This window comes from Falco cherrug, chromosome 6 (genome assembly GCF_023634085.1).
Source record: "Falco cherrug isolate bFalChe1 chromosome 6, bFalChe1.pri, whole genome shotgun sequence".
In the NCBI taxonomy this organism is placed as follows: domain Eukaryota; kingdom Metazoa; phylum Chordata; class Aves; order Falconiformes; family Falconidae; genus Falco; species Falco cherrug.
The window spans coordinates 78,732,298-78,760,080 of NC_073702.1; the positions used below are offsets into that span (position 1 = coordinate 78,732,298).

A 27,783-nucleotide genomic window follows, 5' to 3' on the forward strand; every position below is an offset into this window, starting at 1 on the left:
AGCCCCGCGCCCGGCGCCCCCTGCAGGCACGGCTGGGCAGCACCGCCAGCCGCAGCTCCGCTTCGCGCTCGGGGTAGTTTGGCCCGCCGCGCCCGCCATAGCGGCGCTGCGCGCAGGCGCCGGCAGCCCGGAAGCGGCCGCAGTCGCCATGGCAGCCGCCTGCGGGAGGCTGGTGCCGCGCAGTGCCGCGGCGGGCCTGCCTGCCAGTGAGGACCGCCCGAGCCCCTTGTGTCCCCCCCGCCCGGTGCCCCCCGACCGCCCGAGCCCCTTGTCCCTCCCACCCGGTGCCCCCTCTGGCCCTTGGCCTGCCCCTGCCCCTCAGCGCCCCGCGGCGTGTGTGCCCGGAGAGCGGGGGCGGCAGGCCCGGAGCCTGCTCTGCGGCATCGCGGTCTCGAACGGTGCAGCTTTTGGGGGCGGTTCAGCTTGAAAACAGTTGGGTTTGTTTGGTTTTTTAATATTTAATATTTTTTCTCTTTTTTTACAGGGTGTTTTTCTTTCTCGGGGTATCGAAGTAACAGCGATGGAAAGCCAGCAAAATTTCAGCCGCCTCCAAAGCCCATCATTATTGACAAGCAGAAGCAGAGAGTGGAGAGGAGGTAGGGTGGGCTGGTGCTTGTTGTGGGTTTGTGCAGGGCTGCCATCATGTGGGTAATTTTTGTGGGCACCTCCTTAACTCTCCAAGGCTTTATTACAGAAAAAGCATTTGCGAAGTTCTAGCAAAGACCATTTATGTTGAAATATGTTTAAAACACCTTAAAATAACTGTGTTCTGGAGTTCCTGAAAGTGGTGAAACTTGAGAAAAAATGTATAGCAGCAAACACCCTTGCAAATTTGGGGTTAATGTGTGAGGTTCTCTCTGTTGAAGGTGTACACCTCTTCAGCATGCCACAAGGTGCCTTTGCCTTAGATCTTAAGATCAGCTGTGAGTCTATACACTGCTCCTGTTTGTGAAATGGAGCTAATGTCAGCAGTGATAGCCATGAGACATCTCTCATTCAGAGTATTTTGGTTGTCACCTCAACCTGTTTGAGTGGCTCTAAATGATTCAGTGGTTAAAACTGCAGTGCTGTGTTCAGAAGCAGAGTGATAGTACTGTTATTTTTCATGCTCACACCCCCCAAAAAACCCATAACATGGAGGCAGCCTAGGAATGGGGAAAGTATTAAAAATCAGACTATAAAAATTTCCATTCTGTCTTCAGATCCGTTAATGGAAATATCTTTCAAGATTTGAAGAGTCAGTGTGGCTTTTCTAAGAAATGCAGTGTGATGTGGCAGCTGGGCAGAACAGGGAACTACATTTAAATTACATTTTATTCTCCTGAGATTGTGCAACTTTGAAGATCATGAATAGGCTTGATGTTGTTTATTGTGTACGTGGCTGCCTGTGGGTAGCAGCACCAACCAGAACCTCTGTGCTGCCCTGTGCCCCCCTCACCCACAGCCCCCATAAGGTTTGTAAGGTGCGTTTGCATTTGTCCTTTTCTGCATTGGGCACTTCTCTCCTGGCCAGATCCAGGACTTTTAAGCTACTTCTTTAAGAGATTTTTTTAAGATACATCTGTGAATTAAATGCATCCAGCTTCATCCTCAAGCTCTGAGGCCAAGAGATATTACCATCCAACCCAGAGTGACCACATCCAAATGGTCTGTTGGGAACGGTCCTCAGCTCAGACCAGTGCTGCCCCAGGAAGTAAGTGTGCCTTCAACTCAGCAGTCAGATAACTGAGTTCCAGGACATGACGAAATTTCTTGGCATGGTTTAATTTATTGGAGCAGAAAATAGTTTCAAGAGTCCCTTTAAGCTTTTCTTACACAAAAGAACATTTATCTGGTGTCTCTTGTAGAATCAGTTTGTAAAAACTGATAATAGATTGTGCCATATCTGTTATTATGAAGTCATCAAATAGTAAGTGTTCCATCACATGCATTACAATTAAACCATGAAATAACCTGTTCCTAAGCTGTGACAGCAGTAACTGCACTGTTCTCTTTCAGTCAGCTCCTCTGAGAACATTTGTTACTGTTTTTGCAAAAAAAGAAATTCCAACTGTTTAAAAGAAAAAAAAAAAAAGAAAAGAAAAACAACAAAAAAACCCAAACCCATGAACAAAACCCCACAAAAAAAGGTCTAGATAAAACAAAAAAAAAAACATTGGTAACCTCATGGACTGCAGTTCATGTCTCTGAAAAGGTAACTGGTATTGGTGGTTGTGGTGGTAATTTTTAGGCCAAATACTTGGACTTCTCTAGTTCTTTTTATGCCAATATTTTTGTTTTATACTTACTAAAGTTTGGATTTTCTTATAGGTTCCTGAGCCCTGAATTTATACCTCCCAGAGGGAGAACGGATCCTCTTAAATACTATATAGAAAGAAAGGATATGATACAGAGAAGAAAAGTCTTCAGCATCCCAGAGTTCTATGTTGGTCAGTAACAGCATTAAAATTTCCATAATTTTGTCACTGTTTTACATTGGGTGGAGTGGTAGAAAGTGTGGTCAGATGTAGAAGAGCATCACAGTGTCAGGTGTGTTAGATCAACTAGTGTGTGTTTCTATACATTCTACCTCATATTTTAATTTCATATTTACATTCATTTTCCATCAAAATTATAATACTAATGTGTTTCTTAAGTTTTTTTCAATCCTGGCGCTTTAGCATATGGTTCACCAATAAGGCTCAAGAAAGGAAAATATTATTTGTATTCAGTTTGGATAGTGAAGAGTGAAAAATAAAGATGAAGGTCTGAAGGTGAAGAAGCTTTATAGTTAATCTGCAGAATCACTCAAATATATATTAATTCAGGGCATGTTAGAAGTTTATTCTCTTTCTGATGGTTCTCGTGGAAAATTAAATATTTTCAAAATGTACCTAAATGCATGCACTTTGACTCTCCTACCACATTTTGGTACATATTTACTTGAACGGTCTATTTAGTTTAAGGTTTTTTTGGCAGGCAGCATACTTGCTGTTACTACTGCAGATCCATATGCCAGTGGCAAAGTCAACCGGTTTGTGGGCATCTGCATTCAGAGAGGAGGAAAAGGACTTGGCGCTACCTTTGTCCTTCGAAATGTTATAGAAGACCAAGGTGGGTTTTTAACTGTGGTAATTATGAAAAAAAATGTTGAAATTATATGTGAAGGGATATCTGGAGTAGAAATTCAGTCTGTGGAGAGGATGACAATAGACTAAAGTGAAATCGTGAATCTGCCTGCTAGGAAATACTGCAAGTTTAAAACTTTGCGTGGAGGTGCTGATGTGCTATATATTTGAAGGCATGGAACAGCTTAGTATTTCGTCTGTATACTCTGTGATTTTTAGATCTGTATTCTGATGAGACCGAATGCCATCCAGTATGGTGCTTATACTGAGCCTGGGCCACTTACTGCTGTGTAAATACTAGCCCAGTTTGAGGGCTGTGTGTTTGCATGAACTGGGGAGAGAGGCATGAACTCTTCAGCTAGCAGCTGATGAGCAGAGTTTTATAGTAGGTTCATATTCTGGTTTATGACAAAATGGGGGGGCGATGCAAGTATGAAAGGGGTGGGTGTTTCTTTATATACGTTATGCATGCAATGAGATAGGTGGTAAGAGCCCTTATAATCAAAAGGGAGTGAAGTTTAAAACCCAGGCTTATCTTAAATTCAAGCCATTCAATGTCTCTTAATCCATTCTGTTATCAAAGACTTGACTTACAAAATAAATCTGCATTTGCCTGTGCAGATATAATGCACATGTATGATTGATCGCAGGTGCACACAGCACTGTATATTGTAGTTCTCTTACAAGTAAAAAGCAGTTCTTGAATAATACAGAAATGTATAACACTGAAGAAATACTAATTTGGTGTTAGTATTTCTAATGAATTTGGATCATTAAACCAGACTTTTCTCTCTCTAAGGTGTTGAAATACGTTATGAACTATACAGTCCTCGAATCCAAGCGATTGAGGTTCTGAAGCTGGAAAAGAGACTGGATGACAACCTGCTGTACCTGCGAGATGCCCTCCCTGAATACAGTACTTTCGACATGAATATGAAACCTGTGTCTCATTTAGAGCATGAAGAAATTCCTGTAAACAAGGTAAGAGCTGTATGTTTCAGAAGGAAAGCAGAGTATCATTCAGGTAACTTTCATCTCTGACTTATCCTGGAAGGCTGTTAAACAGCTCTTTGCTACACTAGTTACCAGTGACAAAAGCATACAGAATAAGGCAAGGCTTTAATGCCATCTCTCTAGTGAAAGAATGTTGAGAATGTCAACACCTACCACTCTCAGTAGTTAATTCTGAAGACATGCAAGGAGCAGTGGCCTCCATGTGCCTCTGTATAACCTTGTGAACAGAGGAAAGCTTTTCTCAGAGAGATATTAATGTGGTTACATATTGGGAGTAGTAGGTGTCAGGAAAGAAGGTAAGGTTGGAGGAGTCTGCTAAAATCTGCATCTCCGAGAAGATCCAGAAACCAGCAGATGCTGTCAAAGAGTGTTATCTAGTAACTGAAGTGACTTAGAGCAATCATTCCTCCTCTGGTATGCTACTTTTTCCTTAAAAAGTAACAGTAGAACTACAAAAGATCAGTTAACAACACATAAAGTGAAAAGGACAGTATAATAAATGAAGACAGTGTTGCTTAAAAAGTTCTGTGAGATACTACGGCAACAGTGATGTGGACTCAAAAAAATTCTTTTCTCCCAACAGTGTAAAGTGGTAGTTCCTTCAAACGCTGACAGATTGGTCAGTTTTCTGTTACTTCTGTTAGAGCAGCAGTTGTCTCACCTTTTGCTAAACTCACAATCAAAGTTCTGATTTCTTAATACCTTTTAATTTATTTTTTTGAATCTTTCACCCTAGCTGCAGGTACGAATGAAACCTAAACCATGGTCAAAACGGTGGGAAAGACCAAAATACAATGTAAAAGGAATAAAGTTTGAGCTACCTGAAAAAAAAATGCAAGAAGCACAGAAGTGGAGCCAGCCATGGCTAGAGTTTGATATGCTGCGAGAATATGATACTTCAAAAATAGAGGAAAAAATTTGGAGAGAAGTGAGTGAAGAACTTAAAAAATGATGGGTTTTGTAGTCTAGGAATTACTGAGAAAATTAATTACTTTGAATTTACTGTATGGATTATCAGTTGTCAAGTTTTATAAAATATTACTAGCATATTATAAGCAAAATGAAGTCAACTATTCCATAAAATTTTGAAGTGTACAGACTTTTGTGTTTGAACTACTGATTCCTGAAAACAGCCACTCCTTTTTCTGAGTGTAATGCTATGTTCACCCCTTCTCCAGAAATGAGAAGCCTTTTAATACTGCAATTAAAAAGAGGGGGTTGTATCACCCAGTCAAGTTAGTTGTGTTGTCAAATCATGTGAATGAGTGTAAGGTTCGTGGCAATGTACTCAAAAGTGTCAGAGTAGGATCTCAATACTGGGACAGCTGGTTTCACAACACTTGCTTCTGCTATGGAAATACAGTTTTAACTGCCCTCCTATGCTTACAAGTCATTTCAAGTAATCTTTCTTCCAGAAAGATCTACAGAGCTAAAGTGTGAGACAACATCTGTTCCATTTTCATAATGCCATGAGACTGGGTGCTTCAGGGGAGACCTTTAACTGGGATGACACAAAGAACAGGAGAAAAGCACTGAGATCACAAGCTTGGGGTGATTGCTGATCATTTTTGCTGGCATTCTAAGAGGAAAAGCAACAGGAGTTTGCCATTACTAGAAACATCAACTTATAACTCCTAAAGATAATGAAGACTAATGGTGGCTGAGGTTTTTTGATAGTTCTAACAACATTCTTGTCACATGTTAAAGAATTGAACTGTAGGAGTCATTAACACAGCAAAATATTTTTACTTTATTTCTCAAATAAAACAATTAAAGAGTCATCTTCTGTCTGTAACACTGAGCAAAACTATTTACATTTAAAATATTTTACAAAAATATATTTTTAACTTAAAAATTATAAAAGAAATCAAAGCAATTAAGTCTGCAAGAGTTAAATTCTAGTCCCAGAAGATGTGGGAGAAATACAGTCACAACTAAACATACACAGTCTGTGATGCACTATAATTTCTACAATAGAGCATCCTTATTCTGTAACAACATTTATTGTAAATATACAAAGTTATAAAACATCAGAAAACTAATAAGGGTATGATGAAGTAAGGTTGACTAGATCTTACTGGGAAACAAAAGGGAGACTGTCTTAAAGAGTTTCAGTTACTAGAAAGTAACTGAAGTTGTTCCTGTGCTGCTCATCATCAAGATGTCCGTTCCTAACAGCCTGACAGAGCAGGGCATATGACAGCTGCAGCACTGGGCACACTAGTGCAGCCTGTATCTACAGGCACATGTCAGACACAATCTTCACTATGTATTTGCTCTTCCCCAGACATTTGTCACACAGCTTCGTACCTCACTGAACCCACATTTCCATCAATAAACACTCACCACTCAAACCCCGTATCTGCACACTGACTCCCCTTGATTCTGTACCAGGGTCAAAGCCCCTGCAACGTTACAAATACTTTATCACTAGGGATGGTTTAACAATAACCCTACCAAAAATCACTGTCCACCACAAGTTAGAAGAGTTCAATGACTGCTGGGTCAGAGTGATATTTAGCAATGAATTCCAAAATAGTGTGCCAAGTTGTCTATTGGCTAGCATAATAACCATTACAGGCACTTTGTCCTTCCAGAATTGTTCCAAAGCATTGTCATATATTTTTAGAATGCCTACACCATCACTTTATTTCGACAACTGTAACTTCTAAAAAGACTCCTTAACCTAGGAGTAGGCAGCAGTAGAAGACATTGGGAAAAAACAGAAGTATTTAACAATAAGACAGTGATTACTACTGCATCTTTGAGTAGGCAGGATCCACTAATTAAATTTCATGTTAGAACTGTTTTAGTGTTAATAGCAGGCTCATTTCAGTAATACAAATTTTGCTTCAAAAATTTCTATTTCCCAGTTATAGGTTTAAGGTGTTCAAGTTTATACTCTTCAATGAAGTCTTCAACAATATGCAGAGCTTTGATTTTCACTAGCAGGAGGAGAGCTTCTTTTGTTTCATCACTGGGGAAAAAAATATTATATAGCAGCACTTTTACGTACCTGACTACTTAAGGTATGTAACACACTATGCTGATTAATTGTAAGAAGTCATGTATCTCTTCTTGGCTGCTTGTCATCAGGTGACCTTGGCTACACTGGTCACTAACAATACTCAGCATCCAGCACCTCAGACTATCACATTAAACTACAACTGCAGAAACATCCTTTACATTATGGACTCCATCTTTTGTTCTATGTATATGTGATGACAACATCCTTGAAAGCATTGAATATATGAGACTTCAGGAATTTGAGAAATATTTAATACAAACTATTCAAGGAAGTGCTTGAATCCCAAGGAAAGTCTTACCTGTGGTTATCCTTGTGTAGCGTCTGAGCACACCGCAGCAAGTGCTGGCAGAAGTTCAGTAACTCAGGGAGGGTTGACCCACTTTTAAGATCTTGGAACCATCTTTCTGGGAGGCATGCAACCACCTGTTCACACAGAAAGTTTGGAAAGTTTCAGAAGTCTTTCAATGTAACCAAGTCATATCAACTTCTCACAGGGACTTTTTGGCAGGTTCAGTCATTATTAGTAGTGTGATTTTTCTCTGAAACAGATTAATTATCCCCACAAGTAATTACTTTTAAGATCTTACGGACCAATATTTGCTTAAAAATGCTTTTATGTACCAAAGTCATAAAATTTAAACAACATTAAATGTTTGGGGTTTAATTTTTTTAAGTATTCTATCTTAAGTTTCAACCCCTTTACATGGGGGTGGGGGGGGTGGGGTGGGAATTTAGCATACACCCTCTTCCAATGTACAATGTCTTTTACCTTCTTACACTTTTCTATATTATCCGGCCCTAGTGGTGTGTTTAAGAGGTTCAGAAGAAGGTAACGGTTCAGCAACTTGCTCAGTCCCAAATCCCGGACCGTATCTTCTTGTACAATCCCATCCCAAAGAAGAACATTGGAGAGGAGCTGCAGTAGTGAAGAAACATAGAATGTATATACCTCGTGGCTGGAAATGTGCTAAAACACAATACTTCAAGTTTTATGTATGATAAAGGCAAAAATACTATGTCCATCCAATTAAAGTACTCAAATCCCAGGATTCACACTCTCCAAACTTAACTGTCAGTTAGCCACTAACAAGCTGCATACAGTAAATAACCTTACCTGATAGAAAGCTCAAAAATAACTGGATTAATAGGATATGGAAAACTTGGAATAATTAAAACTCTCATTGTATGTACAAAGAGGATCTTCACAGTATGACTTTGCAAATTGGGCCCGGTCCTGGGGCCCTTTGTACTGGTAAGATGGACCTGGGATGCTCACGTGCTGATAAGAGGACACTGGTACGCGATCTGTCCTGTTTTTTGGTTTCGAAGTAACTTGGGAACAACGACCCCCACGACCACCACCAGGAGACAGTGCACAAGCACAAATGGGAGGAAACTTATGTTAATGACTTCTCGGTAGCCTAATTATCCTAACGCAACCTATTCTCGGGCATCTATTGAATATGTAATGAATGTATACTTTAAATCACGTGTGCACAAAGAAGTCCGGGCAACAGGTGCTTTTGGAATTATCCACCCTGATGCCCGCTGGTAAATTAAACATACCTGCTTTATAACCTATCCTGAGTTATAAAGTTTCATTCTGCATGTCATACCAAGTAGGATAATTTCACATGTGCATATGAACTGCACTCTAATGCATATATGTAAGGTAACTTCCCATGCTGGGAAGAGTATTTTACCCTTTAATAGGTTAACAATTTGCTAATGCCCAAATACAGAAGATGACTGTGCTTTACACAGGAGAGCTAGCAGTCAAAGCTGAAAGCATGAAAAAAGGAAGAGTATTAAGACACTCCCCCTACAAGAATTAGTAAAATGAAGTGCTATCCAATCCTAAGCAAACAGAATCAGAGACAGAAAGTAAAAAAAAAAAAGTTACAAAACAACATCTGCTCAGGGAAAGACTACACACAGTCCCTCATAACACAATGGGGCAGGCAGCCATGATTCATAGCAACACAAAGATTTTTTTTGTAGTTGATCTCAGTATTATTAGGTACTGAGAAGTTTAATTCTGTTGCCCCATCACTATAAAACCTTACAATTGTTATTCTTGAGTCTGACATAAGAACATGAGTATTTTTTCCCTTAACTTGCAATAGATTAATTTTCAGGGAACTTGTTCAGCCTGCTGTCTTTGCAGTCATCAATCAAAAAGCACTAACAAAGCCCACCACCTTTGCACAGTCTTCTGGAAGTGTCCCATCAAATACTCCATCCAACTGCATGAGCAGCCAAAACATTGATCAAAAAAAGGAGTGCTTCCACTGGCCAGCATTAATCAGGAAAGTACACAGTGTAGTAAACAAGAAGCACATCTTGAGCTACACACTGTATCTAAGCAAGTGAGGCAGTATCAGGGTACAAACACTGAACTTCCATCACCCAGACTTTGCATTAGAACAGTTCCTGGCTCACTTCTCACCCAAGCCAGTTAGCATTCCTCCACATAATTTCTGGGCATGGTTTAGAGGCTGTTCCCAATAAGCATTGTGAAGATGGCATCCCATATTGAAAGGCTGGGCTTAACAGCATGAACAGGGGGCTGCACAACGGCAGCGGGTCTCAGTGCCAGAGTCCAAGCAGGTCCCAAGAGTCTTGACACCAATGAGCTGCAGTACTATTTACCTTGGAATGACCAAACTCACACCTCCACTCCAGAAAAAAAAATGATGTGACAATTATTCAACAGATATACAGAACAAAACGCTTTGAACTACTCTCCATTATCACCCCTTCAAAGGTGACCGCTATGACAGTGAAGACAAATCAAAAGCTGGAAGGAGAAAACTTCAGTCTACAGAGGAAAGCACCACCCAGGTCTGACTACCAGGAAAACACAAAACACAATCCTAAGAAGGTGGGATCAGAATTCCAAGTCTGCCTCGGCTTTTGCTAGGTGTCCTAACCCCTAACTATTAAGCTCCCTCTTGCTTTCTCTTTGTCTGTCCATGACTGATTCTTGCACAGCAGCTCACCTCAGGAGCAGAGGTGGCAAGTCTTGCCAAATAGACCTCAACATATCCAGTTTTCCAGGCTTTTCAACAGAAAGGAAATTCTGCATCATGACAACAGGAAGCCTACGCAGGGCTAGGCATCACAAATAGCAGGGGAACCAGAATATTGTCAGGGATTTTGATGGTTTTCATGCATCTAAGTCTCATCTTTAGTAAGAATCCAAATCCACTCCTAGTGGAAACACATCTTAAGTAGGAACTGAATCACAGGCATTCAGAAATTCCCAACTCAGCACCCCAAAAATAAAATTACAACAATGTGCTGATATGAACACACAGTAATTATATTCTACAATAATAAACTGGCATTAGTTATGCTAACCGTAAAGCAAATACCCATTCACTGTGACCAAACTGCTCAGGTACTCAGGTATTATTCCTGTTTCTCCCCATTATTAGGCCATGAAGGTCCTGTGCACCAAGCAGACAAACCAAACAGATTTCTCTTTCCTTCCCTGTCAGCCTCAAAATTCCTGGGTGCCAGGCTGACTACTCCCCTCCTAAGGAGCCCTGAAGGTGCCAGGCACCCAGCCAAGCTGGTTGTAGCAATGACCCCATCACAGAACAGGGAAGCATAACAGCAGACAGAGCACTGTCTGTAAAATTAAGCAGCTACAAGTCCTATGGGGAACTTGCAACAGAACTGCTGCTGGACAGCAAGAGCCACGAGCCCCACAGAGGCCAGGGACACCTCCGCCATCCTCTGCTTCCTCCAAAGCTTGAGTGACTCCTTTACATGTTTCTAGCCTAGGTTATGACTGTTACATTATTGATACTGCAAGCCAAATATTAAGATCTGACCCAATCTGCAGAGAGTTCAGGTGATGAGGAACCGTAAGCTAACCTCTTCTGTGCTACGCTACTTATAAATTGTGCTACACTGATTCTGATGATAAAAATATTATGCTAGTCTGATCATAAAATTCTGTTAAAAAAAATAAAGCTTTAATTGTATCTGCAACTTAGTGCCATCATAGTTCTGCCCAGGATCCCCAAAAGAGCCTAGCTATCCCCACAGTGTTGGGTGAAAGGGACTAAGATGGTATAAGGCCAACAGGCCTGGCTGAGACACTCAAAAAAAAAAAAAAAATGAACCAGTAGGAACAGATGGTCAGATCAAAGTCTCTTGCAGAAGATGTACCAGCTGGGTAAACAGAAATTGTGTGTTCATTTAGTTCATTCTTAAATCATCACATGCAGGTTGCACAGAGAACACACCCTTCACTGAGAAAAATAGTTATCCGTCCTAATAAAAATGTATTAATCTCCCACAAATTTGGCTTGCCTGAAGATATATTTCCTGAATAACTGCAAAATATTTTTTTACTAAAATGAATGTCAAAGACAGCTGTATTTTCTCTACCTTAACAGCTGACCAAAACCGTCTTTCTTGAAATTTTGAACATAGTGATGACTTGTCTTCCACTGTGCTGGTCATGGAAAGAAGAAAATAAGTTAAATAAGGATTTATTTATTTTTAAAAGATGATAAACAGACAATTGATCTTTAAAATACTTATGAATGTTAATTCTGAAATTCTTTCAGCAGCAACAGCTACAACCAAAAGGAAAGTTTAGGGAAACATCTTTCAATCTGGATCCATTATATTATAATTACTATGAAATAATTTCCAATAAAGTTACCAATTGGGAACACCTGTGTCTACATTTCATGGAATCATAGCAGAACAGCTTTGCTTAGAACCAAATAACCTACACAAACTTGAGCAAAGCTTCTCTCCTAGCTGTATCTTGACCCCGCATCTCCTAGACTCCTACTTATTCCCATCTTTGAAATAAGTGTCCGGCATGAACAATAAAACCCCTGTTTCAGGAATGACAGGAGGAACTGGGGGACACATGCACGTGACACCAGACCACCTAAACTAAGACAGGCCCTCAGATACAAGTAGCTATGCTGAAACCAGGTTAAGGACCGCATATATTGGAAAGCTTTTCATGACAAGAGAAAAAAAACCAACACCATTAAATCAGTGGAGTTACCCTCATTAGAGTTTATAAACACACATCATATTTCATAACCTTTCCCATTATAGAACAGTAGAAGGCCTGTTTGTTCCATTAGCTGTTAATGGATGAATACAGTATTTCATCTTCATCTGTGGGGAGAAGGGTAGAAGAACTGGGGAAAAAAAAAGTTTGAACGAGTCCCAGAGTCAGCTTACCTTTTAGGATACAGAGGAATAAAGACATCTTCCTCTATAGATTTCTTCATTCTTAGGACAACAGTGTTCTTCAAATCCTATTAAAAAAGGAATTATTAATGTGTCCTCACAAGACAGACAACTTCCTCCATTTGTAACAACTTCAATGGTTATTTTGTTATTTTGTTCATCTAAAAGTGCAATGTGTTAAAGGTAAATACAGTTGCTACTTGTCCGTAATACACACCAAGATCATGGCTATATTAAAAACAGTAGACAAATTACAGCTGTAATTATCTACAGGGTTAACCTAGAGGAATTTTTTAAAGATGAAATTATTTCCCTAAGTGAGGCCTTTTTTTGCATGTTAATTTGCAAGGCAACAGGAAAACTGTATAGCTCAAGAACAAAATAAGTAATGCAAATAGGATCTCTCTAAAGCTGTGAAATTCTATGTAAAAAAATACCACCATAGCTAGGATAGTATGTGGTTTTAGGCAACGTGCTTTTAGGTGCCATAGATTGCCACCTACCTTTTTTTTATAGCCTATTTATTTAAAGTTCACATTTATTTTCTGTACAAACTGTATCTTGGCTAAGGTCAATTGTACCACTTCAAGTCATAGTTTCAAATCAGCAGACTTTGGAAGGCTCACAGTTGGAAGGCATAAACATTTCCTTAAAATTTCTTTTCATACTCACAGCCCAAACATCCACCCTGTTTCACCAGTTTTACATCAGAATAAAACTGGAATCATGCTGAAGGAAGACATGCTAGTGTGACTGTGTATAAGAGTATTTAATAAAAGATTGCTAAGATTATGAAGTAGTCTTTACCTAGCCAATTAACCACCCCTTGAGGATTTTCAAATTTTAAATTCTAAGCTTAAGGAGTTGACCACTGGAGCATTATTAGCATTTAAAGCTCAAATTTTGAAAGATTTAAACACAAATCTAAATTCTAACCATTGTAACTGCAGTGAAGCAAGATTAGATCTACACTCGGATACCTGACAGGTACAGGCAAAATTTTTCTAGGAACAGAAGCTAATTTCTGCCTCCAGAATGTCCCATCTCCCACCATCTTCAATAATGAAAGCACCAGAGAGCTGGAAGTTTAACTTAATAGAGTGACAAAGCAAACAAGTAATCAGAACCAAACAAGTTCAGGACAATGTTCTAAGTGCCCATTTAGGGGCCCACACAGAGAGTACACACAGTGGATGAAGGTTTCCCTTCCCCAGTAGCACAGGAGTGTTTACCTCTTTTGCTTGACTGCATTCATTTTTGGAGAGGACTTGTTTTTCAAAGATGCTATTGCAAAGCTGTACAAGGTTCTTTGTCTGTGAAGACGACAAAGGATCCCACACACTCTTTACAAATGCTAGGGGAAAAAAATAATCCCAATTTATTTTTAATTCACAATATGCATGTAGTTATCCACTCTAGTTTCAAGGCATTACAAGATAACAGAAGTAAACATATAAAAAGCTAAGCCTCTCACAATAATCTTAACAAGCAGCTACCTTAACCTCACTCTGTGGAACTATGTAATCAGTACATCTTGAAGTACCATTATATAACTAACATTATTTGATAGCTATCACTTTTATTTAACATTTGATTGCCTAGCTGCAGTGAACATTTTCAAGATATTCTTACTCTACCTGTAATTTTTGGAAGGATAGTTTTTTCAATCACTCTAGGCAAAACTTCTTGATCAGGATCATCATCCCTTTTTGATTCAGATTCATGTTTGGCATCACTGAATTCTTCTATAGCTCTGAACCAGGGCATCTCTTCCAACTCTGTAAAATTCTGCTGAAAGATCATTCTTGTTAGTTGTTCAGCTGGTCAGGATTAAAAGAAAAGCTCCATCCAATGATACCACAGATTCCCACTTAATTTCAGTTCCACCCTTATCACTAAATGGGCCAGAGCAGCAGATAAAAAAAAAAAAGATTTCCAAGATAGAATTTAAAGGGTGGGATTGTCAAAGTGTTGTCAGAGAACTCACGAGAAGTATTCTTTTTACATGGGGTGTTGCAAAAGAGCCTGAAGGTAAGGGGAAAGGAGAAAGTTAAGATGACTCCAACCACATGTTTCAGTTTCTGAGCCCAACGTAGCATCTTTCTATTCATACATAATGTACTGTACTATGTATAGGAAAAAAATAATCTCATTTTTCATACTAACACGTAATGCAAACGCACATACAATTTTTGAGGAACACAAAGTCAGCTGATGCACCTACCTCAAGAGGATTCCAATTTATTAACTGAACTCTGATCAAAGGATTTAATAGTTTAGGCAGGCAGAAACTGATATAAGCATCGCAGTAAGTGTCAGGAAACTTCTCTTTCCATTCCTGGAATTTCAACAGGATTTTTCTGATGTCACAAAAATCTGCATGTACATCTTCAAAGACTTTCCTACTATCCTCTAAAACGTTATCTATGAATAATATTCATTGGGAATAAAAAGAAACAATCACAGAACTTATTGAGGCATAAGCTGAAGTTTATACATCTACAGGACAAAGAAACATCTGTATAATTGCATTTGTCACTTATCGGACACACCTGACACTGAAACAAGTTTTAAAACCAGTTCCCTGAAAAACTCAGTTTCAGAAAAAAAAGTCTAACCAAAAAAGGCAAGCTTCATCACCTATTCTGCAGATTTATACAACAACTATGTACCACAGTGATAAGTTTCAGACATGAAAACCCTTCTGCTGTTATCCGGAGAACGGGTATCATGCCTTTCCCTACTCCTCTTCATTTATTCATTCAAGACAGTTAAAACACCAACCTTTAAATCAGTCTTGTCTTCTTTGATTACACAAAACATGTTGTAGCATTGCACTGAGTACTCAGATCAGCTACGGCATAATCTAGAAGAGCTTACTTCTAGTTGAAACAGTCATGTGCGATGCCACTACCACGTAAATCATACCAAAAGAAATCTACTACTATACGCCTATTCTTCCCACATCATTGGTCAGACCTGTCTGAATGCATTTCTTTTCTGCAGCGTGTAACTAACAATGCGTAACTGAAATGATGCATTTCTTCACCTTCCCCACCCATAAAAAAATATTTTAAAAATATGAGAGAGATATTTTGTTCTATGACATCACATTAAGACTGTCACTAACCTTTGCTCTTCTGGAACTCTTTCACCTCTGTTGGAGTCAGCTCATCATCACTTGACATGCCTTCATGGTGATCAGTTTCTCCCGAACACTCTCTCACTTGCCGTCTACAAGTCCTGTATTTTGTAACGAACCCAGATGAGTTACTCTATCCCATGTATGCAGAAGGAAGCTTAATGAAAAATAATCCAACTTCAAAAAAGTACTTAAAGCAAGTTTCAAAAGCAACAGCATAAGGAAACACAATGAGGGAGCAACAGTAATTATGTAACCATATGGACACATAAACCCTGGAAGGAGAGGATTTGGGAACTGATGTAAAAGAGGTTACAGCAACATCCCTGATCTCCCCTCATGAAACATGTAGTAACCTTCACTTGACCTCATTTCCACTGAGGCTAAATGACTCATCCTATCTGGAACACTGAACATCAAGCATGGTACCGGACACTGTTTCTGACCGTTATAGTGTAAACTACCGAGCTCTCAGTCTTTGCCATCTCAGTTCTGGATCACTCATGCAACAACCCACATAAAAACTGCGATAGCACCCAAGTACAGATTAGGCTCAAAAAACTATTGCCATCACCAAGAATCGTAACAGGCTGCAAAATCAATAGTTCGCATCTCTGCCTCAGGAAAGTAATATGTGATGCTATGATATGAAAGTGGTATTGCATAAATACTTTTATACAGTTATTTACATCAACCAGCATTAAAGGTTATCTGCTTCAAGTGGGAGTTATTATATTATTTTTCATCCATTAAAATCCAAGGTTCTTGTCTCAAAGTATAGTTATCAGTTGAGGCACCAATGCAACCATAAAACTTCCAAAACTCCCAATAACTTAAAAAAATTGGTACCAATCTCTGAACACCGTAATTTCCAAAACATACTACCAGTCTGACCTACAATGATAGCAAAGTAGGGGCTAGATGTTGCTTTGTTCCACTCACCACCACCACCTCAGTAGTAACAATACCACCTAATTTTGGTATCTATACAATACTACAATATATTTCTGTGTAAGATCATAATTATTACGTATTACAGCAGGAATGAAAAAGCTCCCGTCATAGCTTTGCCACATTTAAGACTTGTTAATTTAAAATAAAAAGATCTATTGGCATTCAGATTTAAATCAACATGAAAACAACAGATTCACAATTATATGGTTTCAAAGTACTTCAAGCTTTGGAAAGCAAATATGTATTTTTTTGTGTAATCTCATTTAGTCATCCTACAGGTTTACATTCATCGCCACATAAATGACAGGAAGTCAGTACACAGCGCACCTATATGTAACACCTACCTTCGATGCTCACACATTTCCAGAAGCTGTACCTTCTCATCACCTTCCAATCCACCATTAGTTGGTTTGTCACTCCCACCTATCAGAAGACAGAAACAGCCAAAAGTAAAATTGTATGATTTTAAAGTTCCTATTTTTTCAAACAGGAAACACAGATACTTCTAGTATTGTACTTCATTTGGAAAAAGCCAAAGAAAAATCAACCCTCCTAACCAAAACCCTAACAGTCTCCAGAGCAAAGCACAGTAAATATTACTTGCCAGCTGTATAGAGTCAGATGTGGTTGTTTGCTTACAGCAGCTGATGAAAAGGTGAGTTTGATGACATTCCAGTCAATGCTCACTGCTTCCTAATCCTGGAAAAGGGACTTAGCGCCTTCCACAATAGGTTCTTAGCAGTGTGAAAGGCAAGTACAGGAACCTGCCTTTGTCCTCTATGTCAAAAGCGAAACCACGTAATAACTTTTGAGGTTAGGTTCCAACATTGCAATGGAAGTCAAATCCCCAATTTACACTATTCAAAATCACTGCATTTAGATTTCAAGACTAGTCAGCTCCCCACTGCTTCCTGTTACCCGAGTGGTCACTGACTGTGTAATTCCAATTACCTATCCCTACTCTGATCCTCTAGTCCAACACAGAAGTAGAAACTAGAAGCATTTGCTAGTTGGGCCATTCATTTCTAGCACTATCAGCTGGCTGATAGGCACACAACATGCCAAAAAAAGCATACTACTGCTGAAGTATTATCATATCAAAAAAACCCAGCCTTTCCACTATATTAAATAGAACTAAGATGATAAAAAAACTATTAAAAGTGCTCTTAAACATGCAAGTACAGTCTCATTTGCAATGTGCTGGAAGTAAAATCATTTTAATGGCAACTATTATTATGGTAGCTACCTTTTTCTTCTTAATACCCGCTGTCAGTTTGCTACACCATTTTACAAAACCATACAGGCCGCTAGCTTTCTCTAATCAGCAGTTGATCCTGTGTAGCAAGAAGACTGAACCCATATGACCAGCAGTTACCAGAAACTGGTCCACCTGGCCTCCATCTTTTCCCAAGAGCTCCAAGCATATTGTTCTTAGCTTTGCCCAAACAGTTGTAAGGGGTTTGGAGGTCTGTTTTTTTTAAATAGCAACAGCTAAAGATTTACATGGCATTCAAACAATGGTGTGCAAAGAAAATACAAGATGAGAAAATAGTAGTAACTTTTCCTACAGTGACTGAAAAACACCATTTTGCTAGACAGAACCCTTACAACAAAGTGGCTTCTTTTTTCATGTCCTTCCATCACATCGTGTGACCTCCTAGTTTGAGACCTTCATTCTGAGCACACACAGTCTTAAAAGACACTCATGTAAAAGTGATGTTGCCAACTAAACACGTTGCTTTCTCATATATTCACAGAATAGCATAACAAGCAAGCTTTCTCCAAATTAAGACCTACTGGAAAACAGACTCATTTTTAATTCTTAAATATTGACATAAAATTGCTGAGTTGAATAACCAGAATTTGATCAAGTACTTGGTCACGTTATGTTCACTATTAAACCAGAGGAAAAATAGTATCATGAGTGTTACTGAGGTACGGATTTCAATTGAGGTATAGCAGAACACATCTACTGATGGAGGGAGTGGGGTAGGGTGTGTGAAAGGAGATCAAAGAAAAATGAAAAACTTCATCCAAATGGTAATTGTACATTTCTGCTCAGAGTGAATGTTTCAATAAGAAGGTAACTTCTAACTTCATACTAACTTGTCAGATGCTGAATATAAGCAGATTCATTTTTCAGCTCATCTTGCCTTCGTTTCAATACTCTCGTTGCTTGTTGCTCAAACAGTACATGTACAGCCAGTTCTAGCTCATTAATGTATTTCAGCTGAAATACAGTAAACAGTAATCAGGTTTGCAATTAATTAAAATCCCCAAAAAACAAACAAATAACAGTTTCTATGGGTTTGCAGTATAGCTGTGAAATTAGAACCAAAGCATCATACATTGAAAAGTAATACCCTGGTCATTGGAGTTTTTCAATCTTTTTTTGTAAGGCTGAAAAACAAACTAAATACCAGTTACTCCTCAAAGGATACCCAAGACTTCATACAAAAGCGTTCAACAGGATACTACTGGTATAATTCATTTGCTCTGTTTGCTTTTGAGCCACTGGGTGTTAAAATTTATTCATTAATTAATATTTTTTCCTCTTCAAAATTATGTAAAATTCACAACTGCAATGCAATTAAGTGACATATGTTAGATTTGATAGCACTATCTGTAGAGGATAACAGCAGTTTACTTTCAGTGAGGCCAAACTTTAGGTGGCTCCTCCCCTTCTCCCAACATCTTTTTAAATACACAAAGTTTGCAGTTCAGGAAAACAGATGCAGCCAATAATGTAAACAAATTCTCACACAGCTCTGCTAACTCAATTCCAACAGGAACCTAACACAAGATCCTTACTACATCTGTTACGTAACCCTAAGTAAAGGCATTTTGAGATTCCAAAAGTGAATTTATGCACCACCTCTCATTCAACTGCAGTGCGCTCTGATTACTAGACCTGCAAAAAACTCCCTCCAACAACACTTTGTTTTCATGCAACAGAAACTAGATGAGACCACAGCTCAGTTCAGTATACCTATACCAGCTCGATCATCACTTCAGGTGAGGGTTGATTTGTTTTCCCTATATTTTGTTTCTTGTTACATTAAAATTTTGGATAGGACTGATTAACTGGATGGTGCCCCTCACCATTTCCAAACAAAAACCTCTTATCTTTCATTAACAGAATGCACTTTTATCGGGGAAGGGGGGGAGGGGGGGGGGAGGGGAGGGAAGAAAATACACATACTTTTTCATTCAAACAGTTTATCAAGTTTTCTACATATGTTTTCATGGCCCTGTAGAATTTGTAATTCAGAGCTGCATCTGAAGACTTCTCTAACTCCTGGACAGTGATCTTTGAATTCTTGATGTCCTCCATATATTTTTCATACTCCCGCTGGTGGGCACGGTGCACATCCAATAATGATGCTATCCTACAAAAGAGAAACCCAAACAACTAAAATTATCGCCAAGTTAACAGCTGACATTCCAAAATACTTTTCTCATTATAATCACATACAAAATCTTTGCCTGTGCTAATAATAGTACTTGTATTTGACCGAAGCAGTGCTGATTTACTCATGCCAATATTTGCAGAAGCATGAGGTGTGCACAAGCGTCATGCTTTGGAGACTCAAACATCACTTGCGTGGTGCTAGTCTTGAAAGCACCACTGACATTTTACCTGGATGCCTCAATAACCACGCTTCCCAAAAACATAAAAAGCCACATTTTGTGGTCTCACATTAAATGGATTCTACCCAATGTAACCTGGGAAAAAATACAGCTCACGTCAGCATGTCCATACTAGTTTAATATAAGTTGCACGGATAGCAGTAACTATAAGCAATCACCACATGCTCACTACTAAATACAAACCAACTGAGGACTCTTGCTGCTAGTAGTTGATCAAACCCAGGAACATATGTCTACAGCTGTCACTAAATATTTAATAGCTAGTAGAGGAACATTATAACAACTCTGCTTCCTTCTCCCTCCCCCTTCCCTTCTTACATATCTCAAGTGTTTGCTCAGCTTAAGCAAGCCTGTAACAGAACCAAGAAATGGACCCCAACTTCTTTCACTTCCCTGAAGCAGGGAACACTTTTCAATGACAATAACCTAACCAAGCTATTGCTTTCTATCATGCTACAAGTTAAAAAAAAAAAAAAATTAGTATTTATCATGTTAAACACTATAATCTATAAAGTTTACATCAAACAGGTTCCCCATCCCCTTATTGCTATTTTCCAGATGGGTTTCCCACTCTTGACAGCCTTACTCCAACTTTTCTTATTTGATTCTGTACCTAAATTCCTACTTCGTTTAACTGAATTCCTTTCAGTTGATTATGGCAAAGCATACAATTCCACAAAAAGATTTAAACCAATTTAGTTGCAATGCTTTTAGCAAGCAGGTCAGTGATAGTCTATACAAAGCAAAGCGCATTCAGAGAGAGCTCAATACAAGTTCATAGCACACATTTATGTCTCAGCTGTATAATATTACTTGTCTAAACTTATCTGAACAGCTGCTTCCCAGTGCTCTGAGAGATGACAGGGGTGGCTTACCTTAGGATGCCTGACCCCAGCTGTCCTTTTCACACTCCCTCTTGGAGGTTCCCACCTCCATCCCAGGACATTTCAGGTGCCCATACAGTAACTAAACTGTTAAAGAGAAGCCATGGCCTGGCATACAACTGAAGAAAAAAATCAAAGCAGGTTCTACGTTGCCTAAACGGGCTGTAGAGAACTTACTGCTGCTTTAGAAAATACTGAGCTATTTTTGCAGCTGAAAGAACCACCGTAAGAGAGTTAGGATTGCCAGCGCCATCTGCCCCAGCTGAAGTTTTGCTTGCTGGGCAAACATAACATTGAACCAACGCTCCTATCAAAAACTACTAGCAAGCATGAAAAGCTGCTGTCATTTCAATGAACTTACTCTCTAAAGTTCACTTGATAAAACACTCTTGAAAAGTTGCAAGGTAAAGTTAAAAATTTGTAGTACCCTACTAGACATCATAAGACGCATACTAGACATGAAATAACCACCAAAAAATCCTCCAGTACATGAACTTAACTTTTGAGTTATCCAAAAGCAGGATTTACCTTTCAGTCAGTCGCTTCTTCACAATTTCCAAGTTCACAGATGGTAGAGAAACAGAGGGATCAAACTTTGGTTTAGCTGGTTGAGGTTTATGCAGGAAAGCCTCATCATAAGTTTCCTACAAGAATTTTAAGTGTTAATTTTTAATACACCATTTACACAAGTTTTCCATCTACAGCTCTATAGATCACAAGACTTATTATTTGAGAATACAAGCCATATGACATAAAAATACATTTCAATCATCAAATGAAGTACAGAAAAGTACAACACACAAGCAAGGAAAACAAAGTATAAAAACTGCATATGTATGTTGTATAAAAACATACAGTGCATACACATATAAATAGCTCAAAGTAATCCCTAATTTAGGGTACACTTAAGTTGCTGTCTTGGTCTGAAAAAATAAATAGCTTTCAATAATGCATAATGCTTCTGTACTAACAGCTGAGACTTTACTAGTATCATGATTCCAAATATAACATGTAGAAATATAAACTATAGCCAAGCAGTGATGATATCTAATTTCACTCATATCTTGCTTTTTTAAAACTATTTGAATACATTTATGATAAATTATTTGCCTCCTATGAGTCCCTTAACTTTCTGTTTTCTTAGAGTAAACTTTCTGACACCCTCAATAAATACGTATGTATCTTCTGACAAAGCTAGTGGCCAAAAGACAGATTTGTCACTGACAAGTCATCTTAAATGCAATTGTAACTAAAGTTCCACTGAATTTTAGCTTATAAATTAAGACACTTTGCATTCTAAACCAGTAGAAGTTTGTATATTAAAATGTAGCCAAAACACAAACAGTTGAAGCAATTAAGTCCGTGACTAACAAGGTCTGCTACTAAAAATTGTTTATTGAACATCAGAAAATAAGTTTTCCAGAAACAAAGTAGGCTAGGAGGACCTAAGATCACCAGTCATATACTGGCTTTGAAATTCAGCAGCAGAAAAATGCAACTTTCTCCTAGTCCTCTAACTACGCCCTTTTAACAGGCAAAAATGTCTACAATGATCTATTCTGACATAAATAACTGGTTATTCAGATTTTTCTAGCTGATCCAGAGTAGGTGATTCAAGCCAGAAACAAAAACTTCGAGCTCAATAGAAGATACAGTTTATTTTTACAATTATTTAACAGAAAGAAACCATAATTCTACTGAACTGTTAAGAGAGCTCTCAGATTGCCACCAAACAAATCTAGCGTAATAAAAGAATAATTTTTGCTTTGCGACTTTTTAACATCTGTGTTATTTGAATACTCTTGCTTTTAAGATCCCTTGCACAGCAGCAAATAAGTCAGGCTTCAGAATTTTATTCTCTGCTTTTCAGTCTTCCATCACATACGGGTACCTGCCTTTGAGGCAGACAATACCATGCTTCTGAACAGCTAGACAGAAATCACAGATATTCATTATCATCTTCCCATATTTCTCATCATCTTTTCCCTGAAGAATCAGGGTATAACTTCTTAAAATCTCCTCTAATGAGAGGGCAGGAAAGAGATACAACAGTACTACAGAGAAGCTCTCTTGCCTACAAGCAAAAGCAACTTCTAGTGATTAGGAAAGCATGTGTCACCTGAGAGAGTTTAATGGCTTTCTTTATTTGTTGTTCTTCCCACTTCATTTGTGCTTCTTCTTCACTTGATTCATCACCCACAGACACTGGAAGTTAAACCAATCATTATTATATGTAATTACATTCTTTATTTCTCTCCCCTCTAAAGCAACAAGGCCTCTCCCAGCCATTACTGAGAAGTGATAGACACAAAACCCAGCACAATTAAAACGTGCAGATGGAGGACTTCCTAACTGAAAGGCAAGGAAGGCTTGGAAATGGCTAGTGGGATTTGTAAAATTGACACCAGTATTAATTTCCCTAACAGTTTCTCAGGCAACTACTACTGCATTACAAGGAGCAAACACATCTGTTTCACATCTCCAAGCAAAGCTGTGTATAATACATGTAAATAAAAGTACAGAGTATAACAGCAAGTGACATGATACATAGCAAATCCTTGAGTGTTCCAGAACATACACTCTACTACAGGAACAAAAGTCTCATTAGCATTAATTAGAATTGCAGAATCAGCTTGTAGTTATGCATTCCTTATACCCTTATTCAAATAACAAAGTAAGCCAGCGGTTCAAAAACAAAACTAAGCAGCTATAAAAGGATAAAGCAATGGAAAAGCTAGATATGCTTTGCAGGCACCAGGCTTGACTACTTGTCAAGGACTGGGTTGCTAGGACATGGGTTTTTTTCCAAAACCAGTCACAATGTCAATGCAGGGAGAGCACTCAGAAGACTGGACCAGAAGCAAGAGACAGGATCTACAGCAGCTTCATTTACATTACATGCTGTGCTGCCTACAGGGCAATTTTTTTGAAGTCAACAAGGCCAAAAATTTTTCCAATGTTTCTCAAAGCATCCTGCACCACCCCATTAGTGAGACCTAAACCAGGCTAGTATTCCATATAAACCTCAAGTAACAATCGTACAGCCTTTTGCCAAGACCCTGAGGAGCAAAGCCCTGAGCTGCACTCACTCCCTACCGTACAAGTCCTGCTTCCAGACACCAGTAAAACAAAGCCACAACCACTGGGAGAAATGGCACACACTCACCCATGTGTTCAGTCATCCTCTGCCTAAGAGTTCTCATTTTAGGAACAAAACTGAGACTCTTCATATCAGACTTGTCTTCACTCTCTAAATCACTGCTTCCTCTCCTTCGAGAGACCCGCTGACTGTTTGAAACATCCAGTGGAAGATAATCAGCCTGTGTCCTGGCTAAATGACATTTCCTCTGAGCAGCCTCGATACACGCTGCACTGGGGATATTACCTGCATTGAACAGAAAGAAAAATCTCAGCAAAAGACTAAAAGCAACACTCTGTATCACTCCTAACATCAATAATCACCACTGTTCAGGATCACTGTAAAATTCTGAACATAAGACAAAAAATGTTGTACTGTGCTTACCGTGTTGAATATAAGGAGACGGAAAAGCATCCTTAAAAAGTGTCTCTCAGTCTAAAAACAAAGCTTACGCTTTTTTTCTCTTAAGTAAGTCGCTGTTTGCCTGTCCTTCTCCTTTCCATCTCCCCAAAAGATCAGGGTTACTAAACTTAGCAAGTTTACAAAGGAGTTGAAAGTTTATAAACCAGCACAAGTGAGGTTATATCTTAATCTCATTAAGGGAATTTTGCATTGTTAAACAGGAATGCTTTGCTGCCTTTCTTCTGAAACCAATGGTCATAATTTCACATCCATTTCCAAAAATAAAACAGAAATACAACAAACATCTGCAACCAAAAATACTGGGGAACCATCACTATTCTTTCAGGAGAAGGGTAGCCCTGATTCAGCACAAACAAGATGCCTACACCTTATGTGATTTAAGCTGAGTGGGATTCACCTCACCTATTTTGTCATGTACTTCAAACAAAGAATGTTGTAAAATAACTTCCTTGAAAAAAATATCCAGGTGATAACTAACCTGGTGATAAATCCTTCCTCCTCCATGGAAAGCTGGATTCATTTTCAGAGTCCAAGCTGTTGTAGTCCTCACTTAGTGAGGAATAACTTTCATCGTCCTTCTCTTCTTCTTCATGAGTGCCAGTGGTGTTGCCAGTTCTAGGCTCCAACGGACAGATTTCTGTATTAGGGGGAAAAAAGTAAGATACATAATTTCAGTTTCAGCTGCTGGAATCTGATGTGTCATAACTAGTTACCAGTAATTATTTACACCTTGCTGCAGCAAAGAGTGGTTGCTTAGCTATCTCCACTTGTGCTCATCAAAACACAAATTTTCTGACATTACGAGACAGTTATTTACAAGCCAGTTCTTGTCTTGAATCAAAGCATATGCGATAGTCCTAAACTAATATGTCCTTCTGAGACACAGAGCACATTTGCATGCACAAAAGCAGTATCAGCTCCCAGATGACAATTAATTAATATGCTGATAGCTCGCAGCACATTTGCATTCATCTCCCTTGACTTTTAAATCATATTTAGAAAGTGGGGTTTTTTTTAAGCATTAACAGAGGGAGTCCTCGTTTAAACTATAAAGGTTTATGTATGTCTATCTTGTCTCCAATTACCCCCGAATTCTTTCCAAGCATTGATTTCATCTGCCACTACATCTTCAGTAAATCAGACTACTGAACAAGGGAATATGCCACCTGTTATGACTAAGAGGTATACTCTTAAAAGAAATTACTAAGAAAATTTACCATCTCATCTGAATCACAATCGCAAAGGGAATTATTTCTCAATCTCATTTATTTTTATCTAACAGTAGCAATTAGGTGTGTATATCTGTTTCACAGAGATCTCAAAAGGGGAGCAGAGGGGAAGAGAACTTTTAGACACATCTGTAAAACACACACTCTCTGTAGTTCAATGAGACTAGGAACAGCACTAGAGCAATCAAGGCTACTGACTGTATTCAATATAAAACATTGTATGCTGTTAACAGCATACAGTTTAATAACACAAAGTTTAAAGTTTACATTAAGTTTTATCAAACAAAATTCTACTAAGCTCACACTTTCTCTCAATGCAAAGACTCAGATTAAACTGTAATTTGACAGCAATAAGCAGTGGATAGTTGCCCCACAGTTTGAAAGATACAATGCTGAGGCACAGATTTGTCAGAAGTTTAACAACTCTGATGTACTACAGGTGTTTTGCATAACCAGGTCTTCTCAAGAACAGCCTCCAAGTTCTGATATTTTTACCAAGGCCATACGGAAAATAATCTCAGCACAAATAGATCAAAATTTTAAACCTGTAAAGTAACATTAAGTATAATCCTGGGTTCTGTTAACAAGTGGGGAAAAAAAAAACCCCATCAACAGTATTTGTACATCACTTTACTTACTGATGTTGCAATATATTTTCATGTAAATATTCCATAAAATATTTAACTGGAAAAAGTACTTACTTTTGCTTTCTTCAGTTTCCGACTGTGCAGGCAGCAGTCTTTCCTTCTTTTGAATTCTAAAGGTTACTTCATTGAAGGAAGGCTTTTTAATTTTAAAAAATTCTTCACCTACCCAGATAAAACAAAGTGATTCTGAGTAACATTAACAAAGCAGTACATGTGCTCTCTTACATGTATTACATACACAGCTCTATGTGTGCACAGCATAGTTTTTGAAACTCGTGCTGCATTAAGTATAACTAATTCTGTGGCTTTATTACTCACAATCCACCACCTCTTAATTTACAGCTGTGCAGCCCACCGTCATCAATACTGGCCTGCTGAAACGTAGGGTTTTTTGCAGTTTGTGTCCAAAGCGACACCTCTACGCAGCCCTGACCTGTCTAGTGACATCATGCACAAAAGCAACAGCCCAAAAGAGCCAATTCAACATTTAAATTTCAATTATTTAAGCTTGGTCATCATTAACTAGCCCAGTCTGGGAACCACATACTACTGCTTCCCCACGGTTTCCTCCAGGTCTAAGCAGCTTTCAAGTGCTTCCCGGCCAGAAGCACACAGACATACAGCACCTTCGAAGTAATTTCATATGTGTTTCTCTCACAAATGCTCACAGCAGCCCTAACCATGCCACAGCACTGCCGGTTGCGCAGGGTGCCGCGGCACCGCCTCAGCAGCCCGGGCTGTGGGAGGCAGGCGCCCAGGGCGGGCCGCGGGCCCGCTCGCCCCAGCGCCCGGCCTGGCAGCTGCAGGCCGCCGGGCTGTGAGGGGCGGCTGCCGCCCCGCAGCGGGGCAGCCTCCGCCGGCCCCCCGGAGCGGGCACGCCGCCCAGCCCTTACCTTCCCGCTCCTCCTCGCTACCGAAGCTCAGCAGCTCCTTTCCCCGCCGCGCCGGCCCGGCCCCGGCTCCGGCCGGACGCGGCCCTCCGCCCGCAGCCGCTCTTCCGCTCTCCTGCCGGCCCCCGGGGCTGCCCGCCCACTCCTCCGAGGGCGGCGGCCCCGCCGCTGCGGGCGCCCGAGCCCCCTCAGGGGACGCGACGGCCCGGCCGGTGTCCCCCTCGCCCTCGTCAGGCTCCGGTTCCCGCTCGGAGCGGGAGCTGGCGACGGAGGCTGGCGACGGAGCGGCCACGGGCTCGGGCTCCGGCTCCTCCTCACTGCTGCTGCTGCTGCTGCCGCCGCTGGAGGCCGCGCGCCGCCGGCCGCGGAAGTTGCGCGGGGGGCGCCGAAACATGCCGGCTCGCGAACGCGGGGCCGCGCCGCGCCACCTCTCGGCGCGC

The 27,783-nt window shown here is 39.7% G+C and overlaps 2 protein-coding genes across 5 annotated transcripts; one reads left to right on the forward strand and one right to left on the reverse strand.

The window, feature by feature from the left end:
* Positions 1-90: 90 nt before the first annotated feature.
* Positions 91-7,301, forward strand: MRPL19 (mitochondrial ribosomal protein L19). Of its 3 annotated transcripts, none has more exons than XM_055713951.1 (7): positions 91-206; positions 485-596; positions 2,311-2,429; positions 2,959-3,093; positions 3,907-4,088; positions 4,858-5,049; positions 5,537-7,301. In XM_055713951.1, the coding sequence occupies exons 1-7, from the start codon at positions 149-151 to the stop codon at positions 5,552-5,554; spliced, it is 816 nt and encodes a 271-aa protein (XP_055569926.1). In that variant the 5' UTR covers positions 91-148; the 3' UTR covers positions 5,555-7,301. The 3 variants fall into 3 exon arrangements, with proteins under 3 accessions (XP_055569926.1, XP_055569927.1, XP_055569924.1); XM_055713952.1 differs by having other exon boundaries at positions 6,995-7,301; XM_055713949.1 differs by lacking the exon at positions 5,537-7,301 and having other exon boundaries at positions 4,858-5,220.
* GCFC2 (GC-rich sequence DNA-binding factor 2) lies at positions 5,852-27,783 on the reverse strand. 2 transcript variants are annotated; one of them, XM_055713948.1, is made up of 18 exons: positions 27,347-27,783; positions 26,508-26,615; positions 25,056-25,214; positions 24,182-24,400; positions 23,135-23,220; positions 21,544-21,659; positions 19,683-19,869; positions 18,587-18,710; positions 16,825-16,903; positions 15,515-15,627; positions 14,609-14,808; positions 14,022-14,172; positions 13,617-13,738; positions 12,376-12,452; positions 11,554-11,620; positions 7,919-8,065; positions 7,448-7,572; positions 5,852-7,098 (listed from the first exon to the last, which is right to left on the reverse strand). In XM_055713948.1, exons 1-18 carry the CDS (start codon positions 27,735-27,737, stop codon positions 6,984-6,986), a joined length of 2,586 nt encoding a protein of 861 aa, XP_055569923.1. In that variant the 5' UTR covers positions 27,738-27,783; the 3' UTR covers positions 5,852-6,983. The 2 variants fall into 2 exon arrangements, with proteins under 2 accessions (XP_055569923.1, XP_055569922.1); XM_055713947.1 differs by having other exon boundaries at positions 14,022-14,175.

Excerpts from the sequence above, each read along its gene's own strand:
- MRPL19 (XM_055713949.1), top strand. The coding sequence starts at position 149 with ATGGCAGCCGCCTGCGGGAGGCTGGTGCCGCGCAGTGCCGCGGCGGGC. Across the intron at positions 207-484 it reads CGCGGCGGGCCTGCCTGCCA|GGTGTTTTTCTTTCTCGGGG; the intron begins GTGAGGACCGCC and ends CTTTTTTTACAG. Across the intron at positions 3,094-3,906 it reads AAATGTTATAGAAGACCAAG|GTGTTGAAATACGTTATGAA; the intron begins GTGGGTTTTTAA and ends TCTCTCTCTAAG.
- GCFC2 (XM_055713947.1), bottom strand. The coding sequence starts at position 27,737 with ATGTTTCGGCGCCCCCCGCGCAACTTCCGCGGCCGGCGGCGCGCGGCC. Across the intron at positions 26,616-27,346 it reads TAGCGAGGAGGAGCGGGAAG|GTGAAGAATTTTTTAAAATT; the intron begins GTAAGGGCTGGG and ends TTATCTGGGTAG. Across the intron at positions 13,739-14,021 it reads TATCCTTCCAAAAATTACAG|CATTTGTAAAGAGTGTGTGG; the intron begins GTAGAGTAAGAA and ends TTTTTCCCCTAG.